Raw genomic sequence first — 23092 nt, 5'->3', positions numbered from 1 at the left:
TTCGAGGTGGACTGTTACCGTACTTCACCACTAATCTCACCACACCTCAGGCATTATTTCAAGGTAAATGTGTTTTAGCGTGTCTCACCTTGCAGGGATGTAATGTTTCTTCTTTGTGAAAGCTTGCCACGTCATTTGCACCGACTAAAATGTCAGGATGAGAGAAGCCAGTATACTTTAGAAATCTCACGTCGTATTTTGAGTTGAGCTGAGTTCATTCACAAGCTCAAAAGAGAGAAACAAAATAAACATGACGACGTTAAACTGATCTACTGAACTGGCCATTTTCTATAAATCACAAAAGGTAATCACGTATTGCTTTGAACATAATTCTCAAATTTTCGAGTCAAACAGATCATGGAGTTTTACTAACGGAGTTCAGATGGTGCGATATCTTGAACCCACTTTGTGTGCTGTCCTAATTGTTGTTAAGAGTTTTAAATTGATGTCATATACTTTACCCCATAGCTCAGCACAATAACTGAGATATGCCAGAATTTAAAAAAGAGAATACTGTCATTTAAGAGTGTTTTAGGCCTGCGAGTTTTAACTTTGTGCAATAAATATCTTATATCTGATTTCCAAGAGTTTATAATAATAATAATACATTTTATTTAAGGGCGCCTTTCTAAAACACAAGGTCACCTTACAAAGAGAAAAAGACATCAATGAAACAGCAGATTAAAATAGATTCTAATAAATTAAAATACAGAAACCAGCAAAATACAACCACAAACAACAAATTAAAAAACAAAACAAAAAAACAAGATTTGACAGCAAGTAAAATCTGTATTAATTTAGTTTATTTTTTACAAAAGAAGTGATTTCATCCACCATTTCAATCTTTGTTCTATTTTAGCTGAAGGAGCTGTAGTCCTTATCCACAGCACATGAAATGAGTCCGAAGTGCTGTAGATGTTAGGATGCTGGTGTTGTGTAAGTGACATGTAATCTTGGACAAGTACCTCAGTTAATATCTGTTAAATCATGGTTCCCATATTAATATATGTTGAGTTTTCCCAGTGCAGCTTTTTTAGTATACAGTTGACTGGTCATTTTCCCCACATCTGGATTAATTAGGTCACTTCTGACAGGATGAAATTAGATTTGCTTTGGGGTGAAGCACATCGATCCAGTGATCCTGGATGGGAGATTCACAAGAGAGAAAGATGACAGGCTGTCAGATACTTGAAGCTGGTTGCTATTAACAGGTGATATGTTTAGGCGAATGTTTACTTGTAATGTAGTAGGTTGTCTGTCTGTCTGCTTGTCTAGTCTGGTTTGCAGTGACCTAACTGTCTGATTTATGGCAGCCGGTCCTCTCCCTTTCTGATGCCCGTGCATGTAGATCTGAGTGCAGAGGTGATAAATGTGGGGTCACGGCTGAAGTTCCAGTATCGTTTGACTGCTGGGCTTGCCACAGCAGATAACAGGCTGTGTTTAGTTGACTAGCAGATGAGGATGGAAGATGTTTATAGAACAAGTCTGGTGCTCGACTGTCTTAGGATGCTATCTATGTGTTTGTGAGTGCGACTTTTGCATGAGTACAGTAATCCTGGATTACATATGGCAGTCTTTCCTGGAAACCCTCAAATACACTAAAAAAATCAAACCTCAGAAAATATTCTTCTTATTTCTGATTTAATGCTTTTTCAGGGTTCGGGGAACAGAATAGACTTAAAAATAAAACCCCTGACATGTAATTTCACCACAGCATGGCAAAATTGCATATCAGGGTTACTATTAAACTGTTTAACGTGTTTGGAGACATCTTATGAGAATTACACGGGTGACAGGCACGTCTGTTTCTATTTACTACCTGCGTACCATGACTGCAGTATTTCACAGTTTCTGAAGGAGCTCAGCAAACCAACAGCGAAGAAGCTCTCTAGGAGAGGATTCATGTCAGTATTTCCACATGTCCTGTGCAGGTGGAGAACTTCATGCTGTCTTTTATTTCCCTAAGTAAGACTTTCTTCCTCGGTCGGGTTAAGGAAAGTCGTTATAGCTGCTATATGGAGTCTTTTTCATCTCCAGTGACTCTTAGATTTGGCTACACAGAGCATAAGAGCATTTGTACGGTCCCATTAAAGTGGAACCTGAACAGGCCTTCCATGGGATCCTTGGGCTTTCTCTACAAACAGAACAATCTCAGCTTTCCCAAAGCAAATTCTGAAAGACAAGAGAAACAGATACACTTATCAGAGCTGCTCCAAAGATAATAAGAGGATCGGGGGAGAAATCTGCTTTTTGTACAGCACTGAAAGTCACATTTTCACACCACTGAGCCTCCCTGTGCAGTATGTGAGCCATCAGTTTCATTTCAAAATAGATTTAACAGCGATATGGAGGAAAGTATGCTGTGGTGTTTTGCTTCCCAGGGAGCACATCGGTTCATTCGTGGCTAATTCACCAGGGGAGATTGTTACAAAGTCTATCATCCCCTTCACAGCTTGTTACAACTGAGGTTCAGACTCCACGGCCCTGAATGTTATCAACCATGTGGCCTGTTGTAATAAACAGCGTGGTATTTGACTTCTTACTGTTCCCATAACTTGTGACTGATCTTTTGCGTCTCTCTTGCCATTCATTTAGGATTCCCGTGAGTTATTTTTTGTCTGCTTGCTTTAGTCAAGCCCGCCGTACCCATATTTAGTCTGACCATAACCCCATTATGGCAGGATGTAATTCGGGGGTAAAAGCATAATCTGTAAATTAATCTAAGATAGTTTGATGGTAGGCTTGGCATCATTAGTATGTTGCCATGTCTTTAACAATAGAATACTTTGTGTGTTTGTGCGTATGTGTGCCAGAAAAAGGCAGCCGATACACAATTTCTGAGACTATGTCTGTGGTTTGGGTTTTCCAGTTTTATTGTGTGTTTTTCTACTACAGTAATTGCAGGTTTAGTATGAACAAAAACATTTATTTTTGCACTTTTTTTGCCCTTTTATAGAGCTGAAGTCTACCGGCACTGCTCACCACTTCTCCTTTTTGCTGAATTCAACCGACTATCGGATCCTTCGCATGGACGAGGACCATGACCGCATGTATGTGGGCAGCAAAGATTATATACTCTCTCTGGATCTACATGACATCAACAAGGAGCCTCTCATAGTAAGAAAGTTTCTACCTAAACACTGAACTGCCCAAGCTCAGCATGGGTTTACAGCTAACCAGCTTGTGTATTTTTCACTGTCAGATCCACTGGCCTGTTGCCCCCCAAAGGAAGACTGAATGTGTTTTGTCAGGGAAAGACATCAATGTAAGTATTTAAAAGAAAAAGCAATTCTGATGAATCAAAAATCCCAAACATTTTCTAGTTTCATTTATAAAAACTTACTATTGTTAATTGATTTTCATCTAAATACTGAATTTTTGGTTATTGCAAGTTTTCAAATCAAATCATCAGCTCTGAAGGCACACTAGCGTCATACAAGTGATAGCTTCTGGAGACACCGTGCTACAATTATCCTTATAATGCATTTGATGTGGTTATTCAGTAGCACTCAGACTTCAGCTGGACTTCAAACTGAAATTTAAAAATTCAAATTCTACACTCTGTTTATAAAGATAGCTATACAGGTATCACACTATCACAAGTAAACACTTTGTTTCCAGGGTTACCCCTGTTCAAATTTAACAGTGTGTTTTAATCCTGTCTTTTTTTGGTGATGCTCCCAATTTTAATGTTGGACTGGGGTTAACATAGGACATTTTCAAGCTCCTCCAAATGTGTGACTGGTTATGAAGCTCTTATTTACTGCCTCTGAATCCCTGATAGCTAATTGCACACAGATGCCACCAATTTAGCTGAAGCAGGAACTTGAATCTTGCAAAAAAAAAAAAAAATGCACCAGTCTAGAAATGCCAAATTATTATCATTATTTTCCTTTCTTTCCACACCGTAATCATTTTACCTTTTGTTGTTCAGACAAGCTTCCAAAATGAATTGGTCACTGGAAGCCTCAGACCCATGTGAAGTCTTAAAAGGGTTCAGAGACATTCAGACATCTCCTTGCACCTCCTGTGCAGCCCCCACAAAGAAGGGATGGAAACTCATCATTGAAATTCATTTAAAAACCAGATTCCTCTCCTTTGATTTCGTTCACACGTTGATCCCCCTCCTACCCTCAAACACACACATATGCACTTGTTTTATCCATGCTAGGGGTGAGAGACGGCACAGTCAGTGTGCACCAACAGTTTGATGAGGCTGTGGATAATAATCCTTCTCTTCCTGCTGGTATAAAGCTCAGGCAGCTGTTTATCCTACTACAATGTTCATTTATGCGCGTCTGGTGACCCACGCCTCCCAGCGCCTCTGGCTACATTGGCCTACGTATGTTCATATGCGCCTGTATCAGCTTCTGTGTATGTGTGTGAGGGGATGGGTTTGAAATTTCATCAACAAAATAAGAGAATAAGAGATAAGACCGGCTACTGCAAGACATCGCAGCAGTCTTGGCCGCTCTTTAGTGAATGACAAATGATGACAATTCAGAAGCAATTCAGAGGGGATGTTGGTTCAGGCAGGAGGTCAAAGGCAATCAGCCCCACTGTGCTCTCTGTGGGGGAGCACAACTGTGCCCTGAATGATACACACAGGCCCACATGCGTAAACACACACACGCACAAAAACACATCCTCTGAAACCTCTGACTTGTGCATTTGTCATGCTGTTAAAATCTGCCAAAATGGCTCATCCCCCATCCTGCATACAATCTTTTTTATCTACTTGGTTCATCCTTTCTTTTTCACCAGCTGTCACTAGCAGAAAACATGACAGACAAATCTGAACAGAGCTTATCGGCTTGAACATTTCTGTAGTTGGAATTTTGATTTGGTGGATTGTGACCAGGAAGGCAGACAGCTGGTCAGGCAAACAGATTGGAAAAAACCTAGAAAGCACAGAGCTGTTCTCACTGAGAGCACCTCTTTGTCTTTAGTCCAAAAAAGGAAAACATTGGCATTGCTTGAATTTCGCTACTAAGAAATTCAAATTCTAAATTCAGGCCCATCAGTGTTGAGCTTTTCACATTTTTGGCTTTATGGTTTGTCTAAAAAAAAAGAAAGAAAAGTTAATTGGATTTCAAAACCTTTTCATTTCTTCCCATTTTTTCATTCAAGCACTCTTATTTGCTCTAACCAAAATCTTTCCCATTTGTCAAATTTGACAGAACACTGAATTGGGTTTAACCTCAATCCCTGAAGCAACCACACTTAACATCTCAGAGGCGCTGCTTTCCTTGGTTTCAGCCACACACTTAAATGGTGTTTGGAAACATTTTCCCTGTGAGAGTGTGGTCCGATTGGAAGCCAGAGCCAGCCTGACACAGAGAGCGGAACAGCGCTGCCAAACAAAAGCCAGCCAGCAGAGGAAGTGATAGATGTGATGTTTTTGAGGGAGACAGAGGAGTTATTAACCATCAGTAGGGAACTATATATTAAGCATCTCCCTTTATCTGCTGCATTTTCATTATCTTGTGCTGTCTGTGTTTTGTTTTGCTGTCTCTCAGGGGGAATGTGGTAACTTCATCCGTCTGATTGAGCCCTGGAACCGGACCCACCTGTATGTGTGTGGGACAGGCGCCTACAACCCCATCTGCACCTATGTCGACCGAGGACGCAGGTCACAGGTAACCAAAGACACAGCCAGGCATCCATGGAGACATTTTGACCTCTACTCTCTACTTTTTAAAGAACCATATCAGTCGATCAGTCTCAGGTCAGAGACGCTCCTCCTGCTCTCGCGCTTTAGTTTCATGGGCTTTGCTTCTCTTCCATCATTTTCTGCGTATTAGTTTTCATCGATTTGCACTCTTTCACGGTCTGGAGGACTCAAAGAAAAAAGCTTGGTTAGACCTCTCCAGATCACCATTAACATTACAAAATTGAAGTTAGTAAGGCAGCTAAGTGCTGCTGCTTAGGGGCCATTGAGGCTATAAGCTTCTCTTACGATTGTGAATATCACGATGACACTATATCTATAGAAAATACCTCTGCTTGTGGTCCTCCATCCCCACCCTCACCTGTTTATACACAGTGGCCCTGTGGCCTGTCTTGCTGTCTTGCTGAAAACCTCTGAAAAGCAATCATTACTGATGGAGCCTCTCATCCATCATCAGCCTTGTAGCTCACCCCTCCCTCTGTCCCTTCCTCCATCCCTCCCTCACTCGATGGCCACGCAGAGCTGCGGCAGCTGCCTACCCAGTTATAGTCGACACACTTGCATTCACCGCTCTGCCTGTTTAGTCTCACTGTTCAAATGGAGGGTTCAGATTTCAATGTAAAGGTCAGTCTGTCTCTTGTCATTCAGTTTCTCCCCTAAGGCCCAAACGCTATGTTACTTCACACTGTAAAGATTTTTCTCAGTAACAGTAGATGTAAACAAAAACCAGTTGTTCAGAAATTCTTCCCCATCTTATACAAAGGGCTTCACGCGTTTTTTAATCCCCAGTTCATGCCCAAACTTTGTCCCGTAACTGCAAACGTTTTCCTTTAACTGCATCAGCTTTTGTGCCTTTTCGAGGCGGCTTCACAGCTTTCTCTGCAGGCTGATGAGCTCCACATCAAAAAGTGTAAAAAAGGTGAACATTTAGTTTGGTTGCTAATAACAGTTACACTGTGAACATGCGTACACGTATTTTCTCATATGTTGATGTAATTATATTCAGTGTATATGTTGTTTGCTATTTAATGTGTTCTGTATAACCTGCATGCTTTACAGCTGCGTTTGCATGTCTCTGAGTCTAATCGCACATGGGTATCAAATGATCAATGCCACTCATCAGGCTCTCTTCGATCACCTTTGACCTCCACTTTGACCCACTCACATTTGTATTTCCATCTTTAAGAACTACTTTTCTTCGATTCGACTTCTTTTGTCCAATCCCTTTTGCTCTGACATATTTACTCTTCTTTTTATGTCATGGTCGGCATCAGTTGACTTTAATCTGGGATGTTGTACGTCGGTAATGAGATGGCCATTGTGCCATGTCTCTGTTTTTAGGGGTTCCACTACCAACAGGCATCCCAATCTGGAGGGAGAACAAGTCGAGCAGCAGACTACAGCGCTACATCACAGCCTTTGGAGGCGAAGGTGGGCTGAAAGTTTTGTAGAGTTTTATGCCCACCTGGAGTACTTTTTTATTAGAGTTGGGGAAAATAATAGGGGGAAAGCAGAACTATAAATAGATTTCTTCTTTTAAATATCTTGGGTTATCGAGGCAGCTTGCTGAACTACTGAGCCTCCAATCAACTCTGCTTTCAAAACTGAACTGAAAGAACAAAAAAGTTCTGCATCCTGTTAATGACTAGTAATTTTTTTTCAGACCTTTATCTCCAGTATTAAGCAGCAAATGTACACAAACAAAATATGCGGGGGAACAAAGCTCCCCCTTTCACTAAAGTTTTCAGACAAATGCACAAAATCGTTGACCCTAACCACGGTTGTCATCTTCTCTGATTTACGCAAATGGTAGCGTTTTCATCACCACACACATATTTATGAGTCATACTGTATCTTGTTACTAAAAAACAATATCCAAGCTCAGGTTACAAACACAGCTTTACATCTTTTTTGCCTTACATATTTCCTACCTGTCAGACATCATCAGTGAGCTTTGAAGTGCCTGAATGACCTCCGTGTAGACATGTACCCAGTGTTGACACAGATGTTCCAACATGTCCTCTTGCACTGTGGAATAATGAATTCTTGTTTGAGCCACTAACATGAGAAGCATGGTGGATGAGTTTTGAACTGCTGTCAGCGTTTTCCTCCACCTCGCCATCGACTGATAACCGCTTTTGTGCACTATTTGTTCCCATTAGCAGAGCCATTTAAGCTGCCTATAGGGTCACCACTCACACTTAATCATTATTACCAACTTAACCAACTGATCACATTAGTTTGATGATGCCATTGCCTTTCTAAAACTTGTAAGTCTTGTAAAGTAAATGATATAGCCAAACTGCCCCCCCTCCCCACCCAAACACACACACACACGCACGCACGCATGCACACAAACAAAAAAAGTTCCTTAAACATAATAAATCTGTTACCATGTGGTTAATGTTTTTCTTCACCTTTTACCATTACAGGAATACATTTTCCGCCTTGAACCTGGTAAAGTGGATTCTGGGAAAGGAAAATGTCCCTATGACCCTAAGCTGAACAGCGTCTCGGCTTTGATCAGTAAGTATCAGCTTTTGTTTTTCCTTCCAACGACGTGTGCAGGCGTGAAAGACATAAAAGATCTGCAGTTTATATTTGGTTTGTATTGCTGAATGGGACTGCTGGTGATCACTTTGACACTGCAGCGCTGTGTTACCGAATTTTAAGGAGACTTGACGGTTGTGCATGATGTGATGATAAACTCTTTTAATTAGTTAATTGTTCATTTAAAAACAAAAAGGGGCAAATAAAGAGAGCTTTTGGGTTTTTTTCTTTAAATTGTGTTTAAATTAACTAGTATTTCAAAACTAAACACTGATTTTACATTCACACAAGATGGAGAAAGTCGATAAACGATCACATGCACACAAGTAAATTAATTTACTGATAACCATCTCAGTCATTAGTCAGTCAGCTGTTTCAAGTCTAAGCAGGTCTGCAGATACGTGGTCATTTAGCTGGTCAGATGGACATGTACGCTCTCATGTCAGTGGGTGGTCTTTTGTTACCAGCTGCTTACAGGTGGTTAGACATGGCTCCAGGTCAGTGACCTTCTGCCCTCTGTGTGTGCATGTGCTCAAGCGTGCATACGTATGCGTGAAGGACAAAGGCGGAGAGCGTCTCTCTCTCTTTTGCTGTGCCATGTCAGCTCACTTACAGCTGACCCAAGCAAAACTGTAACACCAAAAAAATCATCTAAATGTCGTCTCACATAGTTGGCAGGGCAGAGGCATACCGCACTGACACAACAGGAAGGTGGAATTTCCCTGGTTTAGGATTTAGGTGGTTTTTTTTACACTACTGTTTCACAAGCTATGCCTCCACTTCACTCCTCATAAGGTTCACAGTATAGAAAGCAAATGCTCCAAGTTTCTGCTTTTTCTTTCTAGGTGCTGCACAGAAAGTTTCTGTTTATGCCGAACATGTCAAATCTGACTGGCTTTCCTTGATCTCTAACCTATACGCCATGAATCTGTCTGATGTGAAGTTGACTTTCTAATTGCAGCTGTTCTTTCAAATTTCACTGATTAGCCCAATAAGCACGAGAACAGTAATTATGAGAATAGCATTTTTGTCTGAAACGTGACACAGACACCTGTGAGCTGAGTTTAATCAGACTGAACATGTTTTAATTTGGCACTGTCCTAAGTTAAAATTCCTGCCTTTGAATGGCCACATCTGCCATGCATGCCATCATTCAGATGCTGGGGAAATCTAGAGGGATGGCGTCACTTTTTAATGAAGTTCTGGCATGGTAGATAGCATGTTCTGTATAACGTGAAAATGTTTTCATCCATCATGACTTCACCTTGGCATTTCATCTGTGATTGACAGATGGAGAGCTGTATGCAGGAGTGTACATTGATTTCATGGGAACAGACTCGGCGATCTTCCGTACACTGGGGAAGCAGACAGCCATGAGGACTGATCAGTACAACTCCAGATGGTTGAATGGTAATGTCTCAACTCACAGCTTGTTCTGCATCCAGGATTTACTTCCTTGACTCATTTTGCTGTAGACCAGTTTTTATTTACTCCTCAGTTTCTTAAGATCATTACTGTAATGTTTTAGGTTACCAAGTTAAGCCTTGGGGTTAAATACCATCCTGCTGATAGTCAAATCCTATATGTCTTTTGAGAATGTTCCCTTTCCAGTCAGTTTCAGTTGACTGAGTGATCAATTGACTCAAAGCATGCCATTCACTACACTAACTGTTCACTGCATGCCTGCAGCAGAGTCTGACAACAGGGTCAATAGTGTAGTTGCAGGAGAAAATTAGCACAAGTCAATAATGACTCAGAGTAGCCTTTGCTTTGTGAATGAACTGTGATTGGCTCAGTGACATAAATGCTGTTCGAGAGCTTTCATTTGATATGGCCAAATCAGTCACAGCATCCCCCCCACCCCCCTGAATCCTGCAGGCTCCCAGATTTTCCTCTGACCCTGTTGCCCTGACAACAATCCCCTGGCAGTGGTTCACTGAATCGGGACACCTGAGTCCTGCTAATCAGCCATGTGAGATGTCACAGATATCCCCCCTCCCCCATTACATGGTTCCTGGTTATCCCCCCTCCGCTTGGTTTGGTTTGTCCTCATTTGGGACCCTGGTCTGTCACGGTGGGGAGGGGCACTCTGTGTTGCGTGTCCAGTGTTGACCCAGTGAATCAGCCAGCCGGAGCACACTGTGATGCCATATTGACCATTGTCACTAGGAAGAAATAAAGGGACAAGTTTAGAGTGTCAAAGTGCTGTTTAGTCTTTAGGCTGCTGTTATTTTGCCCATAACAGTATTAATAAAAATAAATAAATTAAAGCATTTTATTTTGAAGGGTTAAGCTGCTGAATGAAACAAGATTTTCAAGGTCTCAAGTATTTTTCTTGATAATTGACAGCTTTCCTTGTTTATCTTGAAACAATGGTCAGGTACACGTGTAAACTGAAGAATACAAAGTCAACATACAGCCATGGTCAGAGGCAATTTTGTGTGCGTTCAGGATGTCCCTCTTCTTTTCTCTTGAATGCTATTAGGAAGCTTTTTGACATTTGGCACAAAGGTTCACGAGGACCGAAGGAACTGATTTGATTTGGTGGTCAAAGGTCACTGTGACCTCACACGGCACATTTGGCCACAACTCAAAAATCCGCACGTGATTTCACAAAATGTTTAATGGGAGGCTACTTTCAGTGTGACATCATGACATTTTGAAAAACACTTTTGTGGCTGTAAAGAGGTTTTAAATATGTTGCCTGCACACATAATGTATTTTCCAAGACTTGTATTGAACATTTTCTTTCCTTTTTTGTCTACAGATCCCACATTTGTTCATGCACACCTCATTCCAGACAGTGCTGAAAAGAATGACGATAAACTCTACTTCTTCTTCCGCGAGAAAGCATCTGAGATGGGCCAGAGTCCCATGACGCAGTCCAGGATAGGGCGGATCTGCCTGGTGAGTTATCACACCAGTCATCAAATTTAATGTTTATGTGTCTCCTGTAATGGTTAGTTATGCTCTGCTGGCAGTTTGAGGCCCATAAAGGATGTCCCCCATGATCATCAGAAACTGTTTTCTGACTAATAATTACTATGTACAACAGAGTGATGCTTAGCAAAGTATTTGTCATTTGCCTAAAAGGCCAAGTCTGAGATCCTTTATTTCTTTTCCTCAGGGTGAAAGGTTTGAAGAGCAGGGTTGACTTTAATCCACGTCTGTAGGCATACAGAGACATCTTTGCAAAGCCCGTGTTTAATTAGCATTGTAGTGTTGTAGACACACAAACAATTGAGCTGTGTTCAAAACTTTCAAAGCATCTGCACGTAGACTTCAGAAAAATGCCTCTGAAGTGTTCTGTGTTTGCAAGCTGCATCCCTTAAGTGTGTAATTCAAAAGAGATGAAAAAACAAGACAGTCTAGCTGTTCTAGGAGACTTAGAGCTAAATGCTACTTTCAGCATCCATACAGTCTCACAGTGGTTGGTTATTTTTTCTATAAAAAGTTGCTGTGTTTTTCTCACATCTTCACATCTGTTAACAGAGGTAGAGGTTAAATAAAGTATATATCCTCCAAAAAGATTAAAGTCAAGTCAAGCTTCTGGACGATATTAATTGAAACATTTAAAGTTCACAAGAAACTTGGAAACTTTTTTCCTAAAACAACATTAAATTTTATTCTTCTAACCCCCAAATCATTCTGACTGTGGAATGCGCTGATTTCATGTATCATCCCAGTTCTTTACCTCAGTAGCAAAAGTTTTCTGACCGCCTTGTGAAGACTGGCCAAGCTAAAACACAAAGCTATGTCTTTATTTATACAGACCAGTTGTTCCAAACAGCTGTTGGTCAGATATTGCTCAAGCTCATCCCGTTGAGTAATTTTTGGAGCAGTGTGAGAATGACTCCCGTGTGTCTCTGCTTTTCAGAACGATGATGGTGGACACTGCTGCCTGGTGAACAAGTGGAGCACATTTCTAAAGGCCCGTCTCATCTGCTCAGTGCCCGGAGCTGATGGCATTGAGACACACTTTGATGAACTAAGTAAGTTGAATTATTTCCCAGGATCCCTGACCCTTGTAGAGCTTCTCTGATGCTCCCTTTCATCTCTGGATTTTGAACACCGCATCGCATCACCGGTAGTCACTCTAAACCTAAAATTTAAGTTTGCATATTTAAAAGAGAAATGAACCATTTTCTTTCAAAATGTGTTGCATGTTGCATTTTACAGCTCAGTTAACGCAAGTCAGGGACCGTATAGTGCATTTGGTAGGAGTTAATGTAAAGCACATAATGAATGCATCGCTGACCTCACAGAAAACCTGGCAGATGGAAAGTGAGAATTCTTAAATGGCTGCGTAACCGCGACCATTCAAAACAAAGCCCTGCAGATGGACTCGTTGTTGACAGATTCCGTATCAACAACTTCATCATTTGTAGAGTTCTCTTCACATTTGCTTTGCATACTTTCTCCATGATGTTAATCCACATGTACTCGGCATTTGGTGCGGTGCGTGTGGGCCAGCAGCTTACTGTACTATAGTCCGGGGACACATCCAGCAGCATTTAGCACATCTCTTCTTACGTGCTGCAATAGCAGGAAGAATCCCCGAGAAGCTGCAGCTTTAGATTAAGGTATCACTGACTCATACATGTTAATCTTGACATGTATATTCCTTTGAACCTCCTGTAAAGTAGGTGTCATCCTAAAAAAGGTAATGTCCATAATGTCAGAATGTAATCAGCCTGCTTTCAAGCACCATCAGTGTCTCACAGCCTTGTTTTTAGAAAAAGGAACCATATAGACACACATGCAGAGTAATCAAAGTAATGAGCAGCAGGAATCAGTCCAGCACATTGTGGATCATCACAGCCTCACATGACTGACGGGATTAAGGAGGGATTTGTAGTATCCTTAACATTGTAACGACAGGTGGAATGAGCAGCACTTACATTTTATTTTACTACACTGACTAGCTTCTGCTTGCTGGGAACTTATTTTCACAGTAACGAAAAACATATTTCACAACAGTACAAAACTAATTCTATAATCACCTTTATCCCATGTTCACATTCAGTCTGAATTGCCTTGTGAGTGCCGCAGGTGAAACAAGAGGTTCTGATAGTCCAAGTTTGCACCTATCCAATGTTATTATTAAGTAGATACAAACTGTTTTTGCCAGGCCTGCTGTTCACTTAGCTTATGTATGAAAACACACACGTGTGTGATAATTTAGAATTTATCATTAGATGACAAAAATTCCTGTTCATAAACATGGAAAAAATGAACAATAAATACATATATTTATTATTATTATAAATTACAGGCACTATTAACATCATGTTTGTGGAACACTTATTTACAGATATGCATCGCAACACATCCCAGTGACCTGCAAAGTGCCACTGCACTAAAAAGTTAAGCAAAATGTACACATACACATAATATACACGTAATGTGCCATGCATTTTAGGATTAGCTGCTACACATAATGTATATAATTTGTAAGGACTGTTGCGTCCTAAATACCTAGACAGATGTTGATAACCCTGGTACCCTAGATAGTTTATAAAGTTTCATGGAAATCAATTAATGAGATATGCTCATACGTTATGATTATTATAGTAAGATTATTATTACTATTATTACCTGATACAGTACTTAAAATGAATTTACAGAAAGCCCCGAATAACCAACTCTTTAAAGTGTCTTTTAGTACAGTGCTGAACAAGGCAAAACAACAGTCTTAACTCAGTTATACAGCTTTCCCTGCAGTTGTGGTAAGGGAAAATGCCAAAACATTTAGGAGTAGAATATGTTTATTTATGTCTTAAACTTGTGCAATTTGACATGGGGGTCTATAGGGATTGATTATCTGTTTTAGCTTACCCTTTCAGGAACGCCAGTTTTTGGAACGCACCAGAGGGTGCATTTTCTGTAACCAATTACAACTCAGATAACGGCCTTGATGTGTAAAGTGTGCAGGCTTGCTTTCCCCACATAAAACACCACCAACAAAACAGCCTTCTTCATGCCTGAGTCTTTCAAAACCCTGATTTGTACACCTTTTGAAGTGATTATATTTGTACTTTGCCTGAGTTCAACATCTAAGCCAGTCCACAGTGAATTTTGACAGTAGTATTAAACATTTCATCAAGCGACGGTGCAGGTATGAGCTGAATCTATAGTAGGCCTAATCTTGTGCAGTGATGAGGCTTTGCAGATGTTAGTTGTGTGTTAAGAGCACTCAGTGTCTGTGACAGAAAAGCACTCTTTTGTCAGTGTTGCTGTACTTTTAGCGGTCCATCCACTGTCAGTTGTAGCCTCGGTGCAGATGAGCACTCGTGATGAGGTCATTCTGAGTCCTGAGGTGCAATGTAACATCCCACAGCTCTGTGGTCGCTCTTCCCACAACCACAGACAGTCTGGTAAAAATGTATTCTGTCTCCAGTCCTGCTGGTCCTGATGGAGCCCAGCAGAGGCATCGGAGTGGTTGTATGAGGACTCGGGGGAGAGAGTGGAGTAGATTCAGATGGTGAGGCTAACAGAAGAGAAAGCTTTCAGTGTTTTGCCGAGAGGAGGGAGAGGAGGAATATAAAAGCAGAGAGAAAGAGGCACACAGACACAAGAGCGGTGAAAAATGTCTGCCAAACAAAAATGAGAATTAATTTGTGACCTATAAGGTTTTATTGCCTTTTTCCAAAAAGTAATTATGGAGAGAAATATTCTTTTTTGTGTTTTCTTCAGTTAAATCTAGTTATTTTTTTAGTCACTGAACTCCATAAAACATCCTCACTCTTCACGTATTTTTTGGGGGAGAGGGTTGTTTTTAAATTTCCTCCGCAATCATTTCGACTGGACATTTTAAGAACACATTTTAGGTGCACATCTTTCAGAGTGGGTATTAGGGAGATAATAATATACAATCTGTCTTTATTTGACAGTTTTTCTTCCACACAGTGACTGTTTACTGAGTGCATAATTCACCTGCACTTTTATTTTTACTGCACAGCACCTTATTTAGCCCAGCCCTTTGTGTTCTTTCTGCGCTTACAGCAATTAAAGATGTTTCTCTGCTAATGTGATGCTGAGAGCGCCTCAGAGACTCTGTCTGATCTGACACATCAGAAACAGAAGTTTGAATTATGCAACTTGTTCCAGTTCGTCGCCGATTTATGACTTTTCTCTTTTTTACTGCGCTCGTTCTATAGCCAGGAGGTCTGTCAAACTGGCGTCGGACGGGTTATGAATTTCTGCAGTGTTTGCCAAAAGTTAATTTTTTGCTTAAGCGAGGGGCCATTACCTGTCATTTTCATACCTTGGCATGTAAGGAGATTTTTTTTTTATGTTTGAAAAGATTTTAAACTCCTGATCAAAAGGGAGTTTGTTTATTAAGGAGCTCTGCAGAGTCAGGAATGATATTTTTATGCAAGCCATGTGGATTTAAGCTTCTTCTTGTTTATCCAATGCACGCTGAGTAAAGTCGAGGGCACAGAGATTAAAGCGTGTGTTATTATATTTCACCTTCAGTTCCACATGCATAACTTTCCTTTTGCTCTTTAACATGCTGCTTCTTACTTTCAGTCAGTTGATATTTGAGCGAGAAATCTGAGCAGGCGGATCCACACTCTTATTGTTGCTTGTTTTCAGCTTTTCAGATAACCATGGGTTATAAAAAGAGAGGCTAGGATTTCATGGCTATTCACTGAAATTGGTATTTTCTAAAGACTTTTGACTATAGGGTATTTTTTTGTCCAAGGCCTTTTCAAACAAGTGATTTGAGAACTTGTTTCTTCTTTTCCATTGATGAAAAACCATGAAATGGAACTGGGTGTTTTTTTTGCTCTACCTGTCTACATTAAATGTATTTCAGTTTTCCTTCTTATTGTTTTTCCTTGCACTTTTCTCTAATGAAACCATCAGAGGATATGTAGGGCTCAAAACCGCCTCAGTCCCACAGTCACTGGATCCATATGGCTCCTATTAAAGCCATGTTTCACCCGAGATCTCTATTTCACATATATTCCCTGCTGAGGCCGAGGAACTGTAGTTTCAGCTTTGGAAGAGTTTAGATTCAGGATCTCATTGAGACCCTCGTAACCACAATTCATGATGAGCTCACAGCGAAGGAAGAAAAAGCCTCAGTGTCACAAGTATCATTTCTTTGGGTTAGTTAGGTTCATTTTAACAGTTTTATTTTTTCAGATTTAAACAGGTCAGAGTAGGGAGGAGTATCACAGGAGTAACATTGTGCATTTGCACTCATTACATGGCCATTTTGTGCATAGTTCTGTCTACTTTTCATGTATTTTTGCAAGCAAACCTGCAGAATGTCTACTAATGCGATATCATTTAACTGTTGCAATCGACTTAGGGATCCAAGTACTTCGTCATGCACTGCCTGTTATGTTTTATGACTCTGACTAATTGCTATAAATCTTTTCATTATCTTGTAGGAGACGTGTATATCCAGCCAACTCAAGACACAAAGAATCCTGTCATCTATGGCGTCTTCTCAGTTTCAGGGTAAGCATGGCTTTTTCAAACTCTCTAACTTTGATGCAGTTTTGGATAGAAAGTGTGTTTTGGTTCCCTCCTGTGGTTTTTATTCCTTTCCGCTGAGCCCGAAGGTGTCTGCTCTGTCTGATGTTGAAATGCGGCGTTGCATTTGTGTGGGCCGTCACATTCAGGATGCAAAGACGAGACAGAAAGTGAATGTGGAGCCCAGAGGGAGTAGCGTTCCTCTGGGAGGCTGACTGAGCCTATAAGTTCCTCAGAGGTCAGGTTTGATAGCAGGTTGTCATTCAGCACACAGCATTAAAATTAAAGTCAACCAACCAGACGTGTAAACTGAGATTCTGACGGCACACAAAGCAGGAGGAGGTGCGCGCAGAGTCATAATAAACATGTCCTGATTAATGTATTTGAGAAACAAATACTGTTATTGTTTCCATCTTCTCTTTAGGCATCAGGCATGTTTAAACCCAGCTGATAAAAACACATGTGGTGCTAATGACAGGGGCCCATGACAGAAGTTACAAACATAGTACACCCACCACACAGCGGCGAGAGCCTGTACTCTGGCGATTCTCTGCAGTATGTGGGTGTTTGTATGTCAGTGTGTCAGACAGCTTGACTCTACTTGAGTCAGTTTGAGTGTGTGTTTGTGCGTCATAATGTTTCAGTGTGTTCCTGTAAGTATGTGAGTACGTGGGAAGGAAGTAGATTCTACCAGCCACGGAGAGCTATCGCACTAATTATCCCAGGGAGTGAGAAAATCTGAATCCTCGAGCTGCTGTCTTTATGTGTTCATCTTTTTTTTTTCTTTTCCTCCTGCCCTCCTCCAGATCTGTGTTTAAAGGCTCGGCAGTGTGTGTGTACTCTATGGCTGACATCCGTATGGTCTTTAATGGGCCATTTGCCCACAAGGAAGGCCCTAACTATCAGTGGGTGCCATACACTGGGAAAATCCCCTACCCTCGACCTGGCACTGTGAGTTAAAACATATAATATATATGTTACTAGAACCATGAATAAGGTAAACAAGTAAATTGCTCAACAGAAATTTTTGGTTTCTTACTAGTGTCCTGGAGGCACTTTTACCCCCAACCTGAAATCCACAAAGGATTACCCAGATGAGGTTATCAACTTCATGAGAAACCACCCCACTATGTACAACGCTGTATACCCAGTGCACAAGCGCCCCCTGGTGGTCAGAACCAACGTGGACTACGAGTTCACCACAATTGCCGTTGACCAAGTGACAGCTGCCGATGGGAGCTATGAGGTGCTATTCTTGGGCACAGGTAAGTGTTTTAAGAACAAAACTGGGCATTGTCTGATGATTGCACAGTAATCTTACACGTCTATCATTGTGCACTGTTAAATTCTGTGGCCTTGGCTTTAGCTGGGAGGTTTGCACACGCATGTTGAAACAATCTGTCTCTTAAACATTAATGAGTCATAGTGTGGCTTTCCAAAAACCAGTTCTCTGTTGCAGATGTTTTAGAATAACAATGAAGAAACCAAGGTCAAGGTATTAATAGCCAAATAAATCAACAGAGCTCAGCCAAAGTTACTTCTTCCCACTCTTTCAGATCGAGGTACAGTCCAGAAAGTGATTGTCCTGCCAAGAGATGACTTGCAGACAGAGGAGCTGGTGTTAGAGGAAGTGGAGGTGTTTAAGGTCAGTCTTGCAGCCTTAGTCACTTTGCTACTAATCCTCTTTTTGCCCTACTCTACATTTATATACCATGTTTGTTATCTGTGATACAGAATAACAAATCCAGCATTCACATGTTTTTTAATTATGTCACTTCAGGTTCCCACTCCAATCACTACTATGAAGATTTCATCAAAAAGGGTAAGTTAGTGTAATTTGATTCAGACCAAATAGTTTAGCTAACAGCAATCAGACATCGTCAAATTCAATATGAAAATATACAATCTAAGAAAAATAATGCATGATTAAATACAAAACATTGTAGTACACAACCAAGACCTGATATCCAACTATAAATTTTGTGTAATTTGGTGCAGCTTATACTGAAAACAGACACAGGATTCTAGGTTAGGTTAGAGTACAGCCTAACCCGGAGCCTTCTTATGTCACTTTGAGGATGATGAGTAGCTTCAATCAATTATTCATTCTTTAAATATAAATCTATAATTCTTCCTTGAAACATTAGCGATGTCCAGAATTGTAAAATAAATGGCCTTTACTCGAAAATATGTTGCTGTTTTAATTTCTAATTTGTATTTGTTTTTCTTTTAACAGCAACAGTTGTATGTCGGATCAGTCCTGGGTGTGACCCACTTGGCTCTCCATCGATGCGATGTGTATGGGGAGGTTTGCGCTGACTGCTGTCTCGCCAGGGACCCGTACTGTGCCTGGGATGGCAAATCCTGCTCCAGATATTCTGCCTCACAGAAGAGGTGAGGGTCAGGATTGTGTAGACAGGGAATATATAAATGAAGCAGACGAAGTGCAGCAACAAATTATTTGCACTTCATTACTTCCCACCTCTGCAGTTGGAGTATTTATGCAGATTTCTTATTTTTCAAGTGTGTTTCGGTTAAATTTTATATCTGTGGCTGTTGATTTGACCCCTCTAGGCGGAGTCGTCGGCAAGATGTGAAGTACGGAAATCCTATCCGCCAGTGCAGAGGTTATAGCAGTGAGTGTCATGTTGTACTAAGACTATAGCATTTAGACACCAGCATTTTTTCACTCATCTCACAAATAAAATTGCAACTGTACATCATGTGTTGTTTTGTAGCCAATAAGAACCCTCTGGAGACAGTTCAGTACGGGGTGGAAGGAAGCACTACATTCTTGGAGTGCCAGGCCAGGTCTCCTCATATGTCTCTCAAGTGGCATGTGCAGAAGGAAAACAGTGACCGGAGGAAAGAGGTGAGTACACCTCTTATATTAAACCTTCTATGATCTTTTTTTTTAATGTTTATCTTTTTTTAAACTTAAAATTTTTACTGACCTTCTGTTCGTCCCAGATTCGCTCAGAGGGTCGCATGCTGAAAACAGATCAAGGACTTCTGATCCGCTCTCTACAGTCCTCTGACGGCGGCATCTACCAGTGTACGTCCACAGAGAAAAACTTCAAGCACACTCTTGTGAAACTGCAACTGGTGGTCCTTTCTAGTCGCACAGTCAACAACATTTTGGTGGAGACAGGCAGCCCGGCTCTTCCTCCGCTTCAGTCCAGTGCCTGGACTCCAAGTGCCAGTCAGTATAAGGACCTGCTAACCATCCTCAGCCAACCAGAGATGGGGCTGATCAACCAGTACTGCCAGGATTACTGGCAACTGGGAGACAGCAGCCTCGGGAACAACAAAGGCAAAAGCCTGAAAGAGCTGAAAGAACAGAAGAAACCTCGTAACCGCCGGCATCATGAAGAGCAGACAACTCCAGCTGAGACATGAGAAGCTTGATGTACATCGTATTCAAACAACCCCCTGTCTACCTTTACACACAACCTCCTAAACATTGCAACCCTCCATTTAGGGGAATGACTCCAGTCAGATAGAAAAATCTAATTCTCATCAAAGACAAGACAGAAACTGCAGAAATACAACGCAACAGCATCAAACAGTTTCTATGTAACTGTCGGGGATCGGGGGGAGGGGGAAATACACAATATTTATTGTAGGTTGTAAAAAGTAATTATTTGTACCTATCTAGCAACCCTGTTTTTTGTGAATAGATCAATCTGTGCAAATATTGTGGTTATTATATTATTATTATTAGTGTTATTGTTTATTAAGATGTGTTATTTTGTTGAGAATATCTTTATGTTTGGTGTTTTTAAGAAACAACGACACTAAACCCAGACATTGGGAGTATCCATACATGGACAAGAACTGATGGACATGTATTCAGAAACTGCTAAGTGAAGACCATGTTGGATCCTTTGACTGCTGGCAGTATTCAGTGTCTAAGCTGAAAGAGGAATCGGGATGTCCGCGAATGTCTCGTAACTCTCTGAACTTCTTCACCAGATCTATGTACTGTATATTGGACAGTTTGTTTGTTTTGTTTTTTTTTTTTACTGCGAAGTACAAGCTGTTGACAGAAAAAACAATAAAAATGGCATTTCACAGGACATGCACGGATAATGGAAATGCCCAGAGACTGCAGCTGTGACGTCACGGACGTACAGTTACATGTGAATGAAGACCCCTCTGCGGCAGGTAGAACGTCTTTCCTTTCACGATGTGGTCCAGTCGGGCCTCAAGTAGAGCTGTTACTCATCTTCTTCCAGAATCGGTTGCTGCCAAGTGTTTGTTTTGTTTATATGTGAATATCACATCTCAGTGTCGTATCCTTAACGTGATCTTTGTGATAAGCTGTTTTCTTTTGGGGGGAAGGGGGGGAGGGGGGGTCTTTTAATGACACAAAAGCTGATAACATAACATTGCCTTCTCTTTTCTCTCTTTGGGAAAAGATATTCCAGCAGGCAGCTATGTGTGAGTTTGTAACAGTTTGTGATTATAAAATGAACAAAGCACCTTCTGTTGTCGAATTGGTCATTTCAAAAATATTAAATACTTCCCCAATATCTGTGGCATTTTACATAGTGTATTCATATAAGGCAAAGCATTCAGTTTGTAAGCTTAACAATTTCTTTTTAGTTCTCTTAATCCATTCCTGACATTTCTATGCTAAATATCAGTTCTCAACAGGGGGAATATGTCAAATGTAATCAGTCTACAAAAACTGGGCTGATGTTCAGAGTTGTGGAGAGTAATGTTTCTGATTAGGGATGTGCTTAATGTATCAACTACTTACCAACAAAGATGTTTGCCAGTACAGTTCCGCCACAGACGTTATATAAAAGCATGGAAGTGATTAAATTCTACAAGGTGTCACAAATACAAACACTAGCAAAGCTGATTGCCACCAAACCTGAAGAGAAATCTTTCCCAAAATCTTTAGAAGGTGGCTTTTCATTGTGCATGACGTGTACAGTGTATGTATGTGCTATTTGTCTAAAATTCTACATTGCTGTGGATGTCAGTGAATGTCTTTCTTGTTGTGGGAATATGGAAATGCTATGGATGTGGTCACACCTTTTTATGGTGGGAAAGGCTTGAAGGCAAGATTGTGATTTTTATTCTCTCACTCTCTCTCTCTCTCTCTCCCTCTCTCTCTCTCTCTCTTTCTTCTCTTTTGCTCTCAAAAAAATCCGAAAAGCAAATGATTTGCAGACGTTGAGGTAAAGTTATGTATGCACAGTTGGTGTTATTGTAATGACTTGTAAAAAAATTATTACCTTTTCTTCCTTATCATTGTTGCTGACTAATAAATTAAAGCTCTATATTTTATAATAACACACGTTCTCTTCTGTTTGCCAATGTTGGTACATAGTATGATATGCTTCCTGCCATGCAGGCACTTCTTTCTTCGTAACAGCCTTATAACCATAAGTAAGCAAATACAGATGTGGTTGACACTGTTCTAAAAATATCTGGAAAAAACCATGCTGCTTACACTTCAATCATAGTAGCACCAGAAAACGTCTGCATTGGCTTTCCCACTTGAAACACACTGAAAGTTTTTACTTTAATAGCAGACCTGATTCTGCTGTAAAGATCTATTGGAATGGAAATGGTAGTATGAAGAGCTAACCACGCAGTACAAATACTCAATGAATTTGTACAATTTGCAGATAAGTAGACCGACAGCAACATACTGAAAACACTTCTGAAGACAGCCTAGTAATAGGCCTGAATGTTTGAGAGCTCAAACTATGATATTATATCAGGGACAGCACAGTCTGTTGGGATTTACATCTTTGCTTTTCTAAATTCTTGAATCATCTGAATATGAATACATGAATTTTGTGTCACTTTACCTAAAATATTTCCACAATCTAAACAAGAGAGATAAAAGAACCAAGCTTGAAGCATGTTTGTGTTGTATCATGTATCTTGCAACTAATCAAGATCATGTGTCTTTTGTTCCATTTGCAATCTGAGTCCATATGCATGAATACAATGTCAGTCTCTTACTGGCCAAACTAAACAAAAGCTGTATGGATAGCTTAAACACAGTGCCGGTAGCTATTTTCCTGAGAGAGGGAAAAGGCCCAGAAAAAAAAAGTTAATAAAGCCTATCTGACCATGTTAACATGTCTAAATGCACTGGGTTAGTGCTCTGGGACGGACTGATAGATATTTCCATTAACACAATAGTTAACAGGTGTACCTAATAACGTTGTGGTCAATGTATATCAATAATATTAATCATATTAATAAATAGGACTCTATTTAAGCACGGTAGTTGATCGGGTATCTTATTCTTTTTTTAAATCTTGTGCACTCCTTAGTCAATTAATATAAAAGTTTGGTAACTAGTATTTTTGGTTGGCAAATAAACCCAACGGAGTAAAAAGTATAAGATTT

At 40.5% G+C, this 23092-nt stretch overlaps 1 protein-coding gene across 1 annotated transcript in view; it reads left to right on the top strand.

Annotated features, from left to right (window-relative positions):
• Positions 1 to 21999, top strand: part of sema3fa (sema domain, immunoglobulin domain (Ig), short basic domain, secreted, (semaphorin) 3Fa) — a 46033-nt gene extending 24034 nt beyond the window's left edge. The window contains exons 3-19 of the mRNA XM_006783143.3: positions 2957 to 3117; positions 3203 to 3265; positions 5520 to 5639; positions 7013 to 7102; positions 8104 to 8197; positions 9512 to 9631; positions 10989 to 11128; positions 12099 to 12213; positions 16627 to 16696; positions 17518 to 17662; positions 17754 to 17976; positions 18268 to 18356; positions 18492 to 18533; positions 18948 to 19105; positions 19286 to 19347; positions 19450 to 19583; positions 19682 to 21999. Of these exons, the coding sequence (XP_006783206.2) occupies positions 2957 to 3117; positions 3203 to 3265; positions 5520 to 5639; positions 7013 to 7102; positions 8104 to 8197; positions 9512 to 9631; positions 10989 to 11128; positions 12099 to 12213; positions 16627 to 16696; positions 17518 to 17662; positions 17754 to 17976; positions 18268 to 18356; positions 18492 to 18533; positions 18948 to 19105; positions 19286 to 19347; positions 19450 to 19583; positions 19682 to 20110 (2255 nt within the window). The 3' untranslated portion in view covers positions 20111 to 21999. The remainder of the gene's footprint in view (positions 1 to 2956; positions 3118 to 3202; positions 3266 to 5519; positions 5640 to 7012; positions 7103 to 8103; positions 8198 to 9511; positions 9632 to 10988; positions 11129 to 12098; positions 12214 to 16626; positions 16697 to 17517; positions 17663 to 17753; positions 17977 to 18267; positions 18357 to 18491; positions 18534 to 18947; positions 19106 to 19285; positions 19348 to 19449; positions 19584 to 19681) is intronic.
• Positions 22000 to 23092: the final 1093 nt, after the last annotated feature.

Source organism: Neolamprologus brichardi, chromosome 5 (assembly GCF_056152115.1).
Source record: "Neolamprologus brichardi isolate AB-2024 chromosome 5, ASM5615211v1, whole genome shotgun sequence".
Lineage (NCBI taxonomy): Eukaryota > Metazoa > Chordata > Actinopteri > Cichliformes > Cichlidae > Neolamprologus > Neolamprologus brichardi.
This window is presented reverse-complemented; position numbering and strand designations above follow the sequence as displayed.